The sequence below is a fragment of the Neopsephotus bourkii genome, unplaced genomic scaffold (assembly GCF_033783945.1).
Source record: "Neopsephotus bourkii isolate Nb327-2 ecotype Australia unplaced genomic scaffold, CSIRO-AGI_Nbou_v1 NB_1792, whole genome shotgun sequence".
Lineage (NCBI taxonomy): Eukaryota > Metazoa > Chordata > Aves > Psittaciformes > Psittacidae > Neopsephotus > Neopsephotus bourkii.
Genome location: NW_026902266.1, coordinates 3,654,154 through 3,664,785, shown reverse-complemented (window position 1 = coordinate 3,664,785; position 10,632 = coordinate 3,654,154). Strand labels below are relative to the sequence as shown.

Sequence of the window (10,632 nt, the reverse complement as noted above, 5' to 3'; positions counted from 1 at the left end):
CCTTAGCTATATGGCAGCTTGATACGCACTGCCAGAGCCACAATGCTCACAAACCCACAGCCAACCTGCCATTTCCATGGTGGTTGTAATGTTTCTTTTTAGGCTCACAACCTATCACACTAATACAAAACTAGCCAACAAAGCCCATCTGTAGTATGCTTCCTCAAATTCTTCAACCATTTGAAGATGTGCTGCACTCACCCTAAGCCTACCCAGTTGTAGCCTCTTTTCTCACCAGTGTCTTGGGAAACGAGAGGCACGAAGGCTAGATGGAGTCCCAGACAGTCACATCACTGTTAACTTAACAGTGCTTTGTGATTTGGACAGCAAGAAACATCCCCAGACTGTCAGGTTCTCGTACACATGATGAAAACATGGATCTTCTGCCACTACTAAGGTTAGGGAAACATCATGATCTGCCAATTCACATATAAATGATGGAAAAAATGCCATTTTCTGTGGCAAGGAAGGACAGAGGAAACTGGGGTTGTGCAACCCCTACCTACCTGATTGCATGGGGGAGCACGTAAGATTATTGTCAAGGCATACGTAAATCAAAAATCTGTGTAGCAGTACATAGATAGATACGGACATGTCTATTCTGGAAACTATTAAAAGCTTTTGTTACAAATTCTCCAAGGCAAGAAGGCTGTTCAAGAAACAAGGAGTAATCCAGAGTTCCCAATGCCCAAAGAGCTACCTGTACTTATTTCCACATCAGGAAAAAAGGCAGGCAGCTCTGAAGGGGTTGGCTGAACTATGACTTGGTAGCAACATCTACTCCAGGAAAACAGCTTCTACCTCTAAGGGCAGGATTCTCTCGCAAATCCTTCATCATGATCTGCTTTCACTGCTTCATGCTAGTTTAGCAAACCCTAAACTTGCTCTTCAGCATAATGGTCAGTAACTACCAACACTGGCTGGCAATGTTTACTTGCTCCATCAACCCCCTTTTCCTCCGATGCCCAGCTTGAATTGCATTTCTGCAAACCCCACTAAACCCACCAGGACTGCCAGAAGACCATGCAGCATCAGTGAGCACACAGGAGCAGCAGGAATACAGAAGAGCTGCAAAAAAAACCTGACTACGGAGCAAAGCAGGGGAACTGGTATCCCGGAGCATGCCACAGTAATAATCCATTAGGTGGTGAACAGAAAGCACACAGATACTCTGTTCAGCTCTGCACATCTGCTGCTGACACAGCCACATATTTGCCAGGTACATCACCTAGTGAAAATGTGAGTGAAGAGCCCTATTACTGTTAATATGCCATGAAGTATTTGCTGGTAAACTTCCTACTACAACACAAGTCCTTAATAACAGCTATCTTCCCTGTGACCCAACTTTTAATCACCATTTTTACGACACAGTACAATTAAAAATCCCACAAGACGATCCACCATAGCTGACTCAGTACTCAAAACATGGGGGTCAGGGTCCTAACCAAAGCTTTTGTGTTCTGTTTTCTGAGAAACAAATACAAAGCCCAGGTCTGATGGGCACTGTTACATACAAGCCTATCCTACCCACTCTGTATGTGAGATGCAGCCTTTAACAGTCTGGACATTGTAAAAACAAAGTTCCAAAAATTAGGTTTACTTCTAGACTTAATTCTCTGCTAAGAAAACAGAAGCAAAGTGGGATGAAGTCAGATTCCACCACTGATCTGCAGTCTTAACAAATCACTGAAATGCATTTGGAAGGAACTTGCTCGTTTCTGTAAGGGTCAGATGGGCCAAACCATCATGATCAGCTCACATGCAAATTCACCCATCCATTTCCAATAATGCTTTTGCAACTGGGCAATACAGAGTTCATGAAACTTCAGCTCTTGCTCTTCTGGGCAGAGAGGGTTGGACTTGATATGAAAATACTATGCAGCTAACAGTGGATTCAACTAATTCAACAGCACAATTTATGATGCAATTTCTGTTTCTGTGCCTCTGGATACAAAAACTGCAAACCTTAATCCATGGTTGAGTAACAAACACAAATACCACAGACCAACGTTCTATACAGTTACGTGAACTACGACATTATAGACCTGTTTCAAAGAAATGTCTTAGAAATGCACTGATAAATACAAACAAGTCCATTGTGCCCAGAAGTTTCCTAACATTCTTTTATTAAAAACAAAAGAGCCAAAGATTGCCCTGATGCTCTTCATTATTATAAAGCAGACTCTGAAGTATTAAGTGAACTACATATGAGCAAAGAACTCATGCAGAGTTTAAAACTAGGTTTACAGTTTCCTATTTTATTGACATGGATGTATTTCTAAACTTAAAAACCCTTCTGGCAAGTTATCTCAATTTCTTATGACAAAATTTCTCACAACACACAAATATTTACAACATATACATATTTTTTTCAGTCTTTTACAACTGGTTCTTAAAAGACAAACAATTTATAGGTTACCACAGAACAAAAGCTGTGACTTAGTTGTTTTTAATTTCATAAAACTATCATAAGTTAAAGTGAATAGATTTTCTTTAAATTCCTTGTAGCATTTTACAAGTGCAACAGAAAAATATGAAGAACCAATCCAGGATAGCTGCAGTTCATTGGATAAATGTTGCCCATTGTAATCACATTATTTCACAGCAAATTCTTGAAAAAATAAGCACCAATCATTCTTGCAAAGAACAATTTTTATCTAAAAGTATTGAAAAGTGTTAAATACAAGGTGTTTAATTTACAGAACAAGCAATAAATACGCCATATCCAAACTTTTATTCTGCATACTGCTACCCTCGTACATATAATGTACTAAAAAGTCAGCAAATTGTCAACATCTTTTTGTTTCTTTTTTCTTTTTTTCCTTTTTTTTTTTTTTTTTTAAGAAATCAATTTGACTTCCAACCAACGGTTTGCTACTATAACGAAGGCCACAAATAGTACATCTGGGACAGCATACAGTGTTAAAACTGACAAACTCCAAGGGGGGGAAAGAAACATCTAGCAAATAAAATGAAAAGCTGTAGGTAACTGCTGGTGATATAAACATATACTAGAAAACCTTAATATGCTGCTACTATGATTTTTTAAATTGTTTAGTCAAATACTGTAAGAGCAAACTAATGCTCTTACTGATCAAAAATAATTACGTAGCCACACTGTATTCTCATTGTCCTGCATGGAAAGATTTGATGCAATTTCTTCACTTTGCTTGAGCCTTTATTTTACAACAGAGCATTACCTCTAACTCAGAATTGCACATAAGAAGGCTATTAAAAAGTACAATAAAAATCTGCACAAATCAGACTTCAGAGTCAGTATGCTGTACACTTTCTACAGTATTACGCTGATAGGTGAATAAACAACAGAGAAGTGCTGCCACTAAATTTTTCAGAAAGTTCTTCAGTTGAGGAATAATCAAATGGAATTTTTGTTGTGGTTTTTTTTTTTTCCGTTATTGTTTTTACTTTTGGGATTTTTGTTTGCCTTTTTTTGATTTTTATTCTTTTTTTATAAAAAGGACATCCAGGTCAGTTTAAGACCTATAAGCTTATGCATTGAGCCTTAAAGACTGATCCTCTCTCCTCCTGGAAGAAATATCAATATCTATTGAATCCTTGCCAACAATAAGCCTTAATCTCTTCGCTGGAGGAAGAGGAATAAAGTCATCAAATTCATCATCATAGTCATCTTCCTCTTCATCATCCTCTTCTGATGAAGATTCATCTGCTGTTTCCTCTTCATAGTGACCATAATCATCTACTTCCATCCTTGACTCCAAAAGGGAGAGAGTTTCACTACAACACACACCATTTTCATGAAGGTCCTCAGGGTATGTCCCTATGTTTTCCTCCTCTCTTTTTAGCTGTATTTTTAATTTTGTTGAACTATTGCCTGATCCTGAGTTAAACCCATTATTTAGCTTTGCTACATATAAATTGTTATCTTTTTCATGGTCTTTACTTAATTTGATGCTTATTTTTGAGGAATTCATTCCGTCACTTTCTTGATCATTTGCCTTGCTGCTGCTATCGTGGCGTCTACGAAGAGTCAGTTTAGGGATCCCAGAGCTATTTTCAAGGATAAGTTGTGCATCATACCTCGTGATACGTCTTTTCTTTTTACTTTTTGCAGTTCTAAAGCTGTCTTTTGCTTTAAAATTGTCAGATGTTACAACAGAGCAGCCACCAGACCCAGGGACACAGTCTTTATAGCCTACAGGTGTGTCCGCCACGTTATTTCTCTCTCCGAGCTCTGAATGAGAACTAATCAAATCAGGTACTTCATCTTTAACAGGTGTATTGTGCATAGTATCAGTTTCTTCTGTTTTTGCAGATGGTTTCACAAGTTTTCCTTGTCGAGATTTCTTTTTTGTCACGCCTGCATCATTTTTCTGGCACCTAATCTCCCCTTTATGTGACGGTCCATGAGCCACATCATTTTCATTTAGCACACAAGACTGCTGCTCTAAAACATCCGATTGCGTTCCAGTCAAGTTATTCTTATAGCTATCCAACATATTTGGTTCAAGCTTTATGTCAGAGGTCTCCTTCAAATTCATCCTTGTTCTCACCGACCTCCTTGTTATGTATGTGCAGGGTGGTATATCACCATGCTCATGAGCACCTTTCACAGAATTCAGTTTATGTTCTCTTGCTGCATGCCTTGTTAAGCAGCCACTAGAGACTGCAACTTTGACTGGTCCCTCCAATTCTTTATCCTTCTTAATGGGCAAGTTTTTGTACAAAACTACTTTAGGCTCTTTGAGAACCAAATTTCCCATTTCGAGCTTTCTAGAAGCATTCTTTTGCTCTGGCCTTTTGCACTGATTTCTCAACTTTATCTTTGAAAGTAAAGGCTTTGCAGGCTTTTTCAGTCTCTTTGGTACCCTGGAATTATTTACATGAGTTAGTTTAGATGAGGTAGAATTTGATGATGCTGGAATTCTTGATATAGACTGTCTCGTTAATGTTCTATTTTTGCTGTTCTTTTTTACACCAATTGAAGATTTTCTGTTAGCTGCAAAAGAAAAGAAAGTTTTGTTATGACACTGCTTTATCCTGAGCTTCCCACTCCCAAATACTGTAGTTGTTTTAAACGCTTCATCAAAATCTACAAGAACAGGCTAGACAGTATGAAGCTACGAATGAGACTGCTGAACTTGCAACTCGGACATTAAAGGAACTGGCAAACAAGTCAAAAGTTCCAAGACAAGATCAATGTTCTAGGTACACTTCCCTCACTGCCCCAATATACCAAATTTACCACATCACCCAAACGCACCAAACAACTTCTTCTCCATCCCACATTATCTGCACTTTTATCAAGTATTATTCCAGCAAAATCTGAGAATCAGCATGCTCCAGTGCTAACCCCAGATTTTTTTTCCTACAGAGGGAGGGATAAAAACCCCAAACCTTAACTACTGTAATAGTTTCAGTTTTAAGTATCCAGTTATCTGTCACCTACTGTGGTAGGCAAGGCAGTTTTGTCTGCCCAAGCAAAGCTGCAACTCTAAAGCTTTGTAATTAGAGATCATAAGAGGGTTTGAGGGAAGGGGGTGGGGTGGGGCAGTGTGTTAATTGTTGGGTTCTGTTTTGGTTTTTGTTTTGGAAGCAAACAGGGGCCACATGGAATCATATTTCATGGGGCTCCACACTTGTTTGCTAGTTAAGTCATTTTGATTTTACCTATACCAAGGGTGGTGGGAATGGGGAAGGAAGGAAAGTAAATAAACAATGCTCACTACTCAGTGAAGTCTGTCAGCAATATCACAAACAAAAACAGGTCCAATTTCCTCTGAGTACTTTCACTTCAGAATAGGTACCTGAACTATCAGTCCTGGATTTGTAGAGGAAATAGCTACCCAATTTAAAGGATTTCTAAAGGAACTGTAAGTTTAATAAGCTCTACTAAGATGATTTATTTTAAAACTTTTTCTACAGAATGTAGATAACTCAAACTATGTAAGCTTTCTTTCCTAAACCATACTACTACATGTGATAGCTTACCACATTTCAAAATACAAACATTACTGGTAGCACTTTAACTGACAGAAATATGACAATATTTGCTATTTAAATTGCTTTCAGATTCCTGAACAAATCACGGGTTTTAAAGACCAGTATCTGAGATGCATCTCAAATCAGAGAGGAATTCCATCACAGTGAAAGTCTTAAATGTTTTTATGAAACCTTTACCCTTGCATTCCAAGGTTTTCCTCTTACTTACTTGCATTAGCTTTTTCCTGAGTGGTGTCTGCGTCAGTGTTAGAGCTGACAGACTGGCTGTCTGAATTTTTGCTGCTGTCACCCAACTTTTTCAGTCTGTTCAATCGTTTATCTGTTTCTCTCAGTCCATATTTACTATTAATCACAGGAGTAGGTGCTGGCAATCCTACTCTTGATTTAAAAGCACCAGTTCCACGTCTACAAACAAGAAGAGGACACAATGTATTAATAACCTTAATATAAGCTTAGAACTTTCATATACCACACTTTGAATGCCAAGTATATTTGCATAAACAATACCAATAACCACTGAATTTATTAGCATTTTGTAGGCTGTTTTAGTAAGATACTGATATACTTATTTTAGTAATATGTGTAGAAAGACCTTTAATTTAATTTTTATTCTTGCAAGAAGAAAAACTGCAAAAGCAGGTCTCCCTAGCTTTATGTCTAAGTATTGTTTCACAGCCAAACTACACAGGTGAAAATGAAATATGGTAGTTCAAAACGCTACTTAAATTAGCTAACAACTTACATTTTTCCTAATTACGTAAGTTACGATGCTTGTCACTGCATCATCAAGAGTTGGAAAGTACAGAAAATAGAATAACATTATCACATACTTCCATGCTCCTTCCTAACTGAAAGACTCCAGCATGTATTTACAATGAAAGTGAAATGGCTGAGCAAACCTAGAACTTTTTCTCCTTTTAAGTAATCACGTAATAGGATTAAGAATTCCTGTACTTGCACTTCAACCACTGCTACTAGGAATCCTTTGGTACTCTTTAATAATCCAGTATGCTTGTACTTCGCAGAATTACTGAAGACAACTTCAGTTTGGATTCCAGTGTGTTGTACTGGAAGAAAATCTATCAAACTTAACCAAAAGTGCATCAAAAACTTCAGACAGGATCTCAAGCTCCGCAAGGTTGATTATGATGCTGACAACACTTGTTCTCAGATTAACTAGTATTTGTTTGATATGGGAGCATTCAGTATTATTTTGGATTCTGCAAGCTACAGGCAGCTTAAGATACTAAATTGAACTTAGCATAAGCAACAGCCACTTCAGAAATAATGGTGCTATAAACAACCACAACTGTCTTCTGACATGCTGCCTTTGGTGCCCAGTTGTCTCAGCCAGTATCAACAGCAGGCTCACCTACAAAGAGCACATGCACACATGTAAAGATATGCAAATTTTCTCGGTGATGACTTATGGAGGATTGAAAATAGAGGGAAAAATAAAAAATAAAAACGAAAAAATAAGAGTGTCAACCTTCCTATAGCTCCCAAATGTACACTACAGATTCTTAGAAGTCTAGCATTTTAACATTACAAATTAACACCCTTTACAGCATAGTCAAAATTGAGCCACTTAAAGGTATTTTTCTTGGTGGTGTACAAAGTGACAGTTGCCTCATCAATGTTGGTAAGGACTCATTTTTCCTTGCTCAACTCCCCTAAATTCAAATTTTTCATTTCTGATTGCTGTACCACAGCCTTGTGACTGAAAAGCAGATTCCTAAAGTTAGAAGTACGCAAATGCTAGCTTTAGAATACAACATTTTCATGTACTTAAAATGCAAAGATGAGAAGTTAGTGAAACTGTTCGGACATACAATGTGCTGTTTTCCTGAAAGTATGTCCATATTTCATTAAAATCAACAGAATTTGAGCAAAACCAAACATATCACTCTAAGTAACAAGAAAAGAACAACTATCATGCCCGACAACTCCCAGGACTGAAGTATGTTTTTACTAGCAGCTTTCTAGATAAGGTATGAAACTGTACCCTTCACTTGGAATGATCTACGTACACCATGTGAGCTTGGAGGTCCACACCAGAAAGTTTTCGCTTTTCTTGAAGTGCAATAATTCAGTAAAAATTAAAGTAGGATTGTTAAACTATTTATACATATGTGCACTAAGCTATTTCTCAAGATGATCACTATTTTTCCTTTAGATTTTGTTTGGTTTGTTTTTTTTTTCTCTACAGTTAGGTTGAACAGTAACAGAACTATTACAGGTTCTGTGTAGTTCTTCTTGGACCTAAGTGAAGCTCTCACAAATGATGCTGAGCCTCCATGCTCACAGTAAGCATAAGTTTCAACATGGCAAAAACCAACCAAAAATTCTTTGAACCAATTTTGTTAAGAAACTAGGCTGGGACAGCACAGGTTAAAAAGAAATGTAACAACAACTTTGCTGCTATTGTGCAATGGGCAGATATAGGCAAGTACTGACCAAACCGCAGATCTTTATGAACTGACAACCCCCAAAGTTCTAATAGCACAAGGTGAAAAACTACTTTGTGCATTCCCAGTAGAAAAAAAACTTCAGGTCAACACAGAAAATTTTAATGAAGTTTGCTTTTTCTAGTGGAAAGAAAAAAAAAAGGAGCAAAAGTTAAGGGTCAGTTGCTAAGGTCTCATAGAGGCTACAGCTGTTTTCTTTTCAATTCTATTTTATTCACTACAAATATTTTTAAGAATCTACACTTTTTTTTTAATCTCATTTTGGGCTATCTCCAGAACAAAGGATCAAAAGAGAAACAGAATGAAGGAGTTCTAAGATATGTAACCATTCAGTAACAGCATTAAGGAAAGAAGTAATTAAAAGAAGTAGCAAAGAACAATTATAAGATCTCAGTACTCATAATCAAGGAATTTAATAAAATATGTCATGAATAAGTTCAATTCCACTTGAAACTTATTTACATCAATGCATACCTTTCACAGGTGTAGCATTCGCAGTATTCGTTATTTTCTCCAAAAAACCCATCTCCGTAGTAACAAGAGATTTCTTCTCCAGGTTCAATATCTCTTAGAGCTTTCACACACGCTGTATCCCTGCCCGTCGAGACAAACTGGGGAAGGAGATAATGGGGGGTGGAAGGGGGGTGGGGGGGAGTTTATCATTATGGTTGAACAGTATCTGAATAAGAACAAAAAACACTGAAACAGGGGGGCAAAGGGGGAAGGTGAAGTAACAGAAAAAATGTGGGGTGATTTAATTTCTTGCTTACCTTACAGTTAGGTCTGCAATCTGAAAAAGGTCCAAAAGATAAAGTCAATTAACTGTTGATAAGACCTGAAACATGAATAGTTGTAGATATCTAAAGTAAGGATTCACTCTGACTTCAGTAACTATAGAATCTCAACTACATACTGGGAGTTACATTAGGACGGCACAGCACTATGCATACAAATATCTGGTTTCTGAGCTCTTTCCTGTGCAATCACAAATACTTAAGTTTCCTTCCTCTTTAAGGTAACAGGATTTATCTTAAATCCTACCTGCTTTTCCTTCAGCACACAAATGCAACAGAATCAATTACGCTTCTGTGCAAAAGGTTAAAGGCGTAAGTTCACCTAAAAATTATGCTACTACTGACTGAGTTCAGAAAGAATTAAGGTAACCCACAATATGCTCTATCAATTCAGCTGCCAGTTCCAAAGTCTCTGTGAAGGAAGAAGGCATCACTTCCTAAAGCCTTCTGTGAGTTTCCCACAGCTTTGGTTTGGGAAAACCCCAAAAGAATTTTGTTCTACAGTAACCCAGTATGCCAGATTCAGACTTTTTCTCTAAGGTCTTGTGCTGTTCAGCTCACCTGTAACAACACTTTAAAGTAAAAATGATTATGTCCTTTAACATGCTTCCTATACTTACTACTCACCATGATTGATAAATGCAGCAGGACCAAGCCACAGCTGTGCACAGTTTTTCCGTGTTGAATACATGACACTGAAGTCATTTTCGCCATGTCTCAATAGCATGTTTTCTTCCATTTCTGATAGTTCAGCAATACAGCCCACAAGTAATTCTATCTTATCATTTCGTTTCCTTTAGTGTACAAAGAGTAGCAGAAATAAGAATGCATATGCCAAAATTGCAAGGTAATTTCACATGAAGAAAAGCTGTCAGTAACAGGAAGTGTTTTGTAAACCATTTCTCAACCCCTATAAACCTCATGCTTTAATTCAGTTAGAGCCAGGATATTAGACTAAACAGACTTATCAGAAATTACATGTAAGTTTTTATGCTTCTATATAGAATTAATTACATCAATTCTGACAGACATTACCACCGCTGTTTCCACAACTTCCTGAGACTGTAAGCAAGAAACTGCAAGAGTTGATTACTTCAGCTTCTACAGTTGTTTAAACAAAAAAGCAAGATTTTTCATTTGTGCACACTCCCTCCCCATCAGCACTTAAGACACTTCCTCCAGCTGCTCTTGTCTGCATTTCCCACACTTCTTCCACTGGCCAGAAAAACACCGTATAGTGAAGATGCTTAGAATTCCGTGTCTTCTTAAAAAAGGCCCAGTAGTGACTCAAAAAAAAAAGGCCAGAATTCATGCAAGGTATCTCCTCCTTTCATGACTGGTTCTTCAGCATCAAGCTGGTCCTTGAAATAAACCACTGGGGGATGAAG

General features: G+C 37.6%; 1 protein-coding gene across 5 annotated transcripts in view; it reads right to left on the bottom strand.

Moving 5' to 3' along the window:
• Nucleotides 1-2,238: 2,238 nt before the first annotated feature.
• Nucleotides 2,239-10,632, bottom strand: part of KMT5B (lysine methyltransferase 5B) — a 28,716-nt gene continuing 20,322 nt past the window's right edge. For all 5 annotated transcript variants that reach the window (XM_061380287.1, XM_061380286.1, XM_061380288.1 and 2 more), the window contains 5 exons: nt 9,872-10,038; nt 9,221-9,240; nt 8,925-9,061; nt 6,191-6,387; nt 2,239-4,978 (listed from right to left, as the gene is read on the bottom strand). In XM_061380287.1, coding sequence (XP_061236271.1) covers nt 3,510-4,978; nt 6,191-6,387; nt 8,925-9,061; nt 9,221-9,240; nt 9,872-10,038 — 1,990 coding nt within the window. In that variant the 3' untranslated portion in view covers nt 2,239-3,509. The remainder of the gene's footprint in view (nt 4,979-6,190; nt 6,388-8,924; nt 9,062-9,220; nt 9,241-9,871; nt 10,039-10,632) is intronic.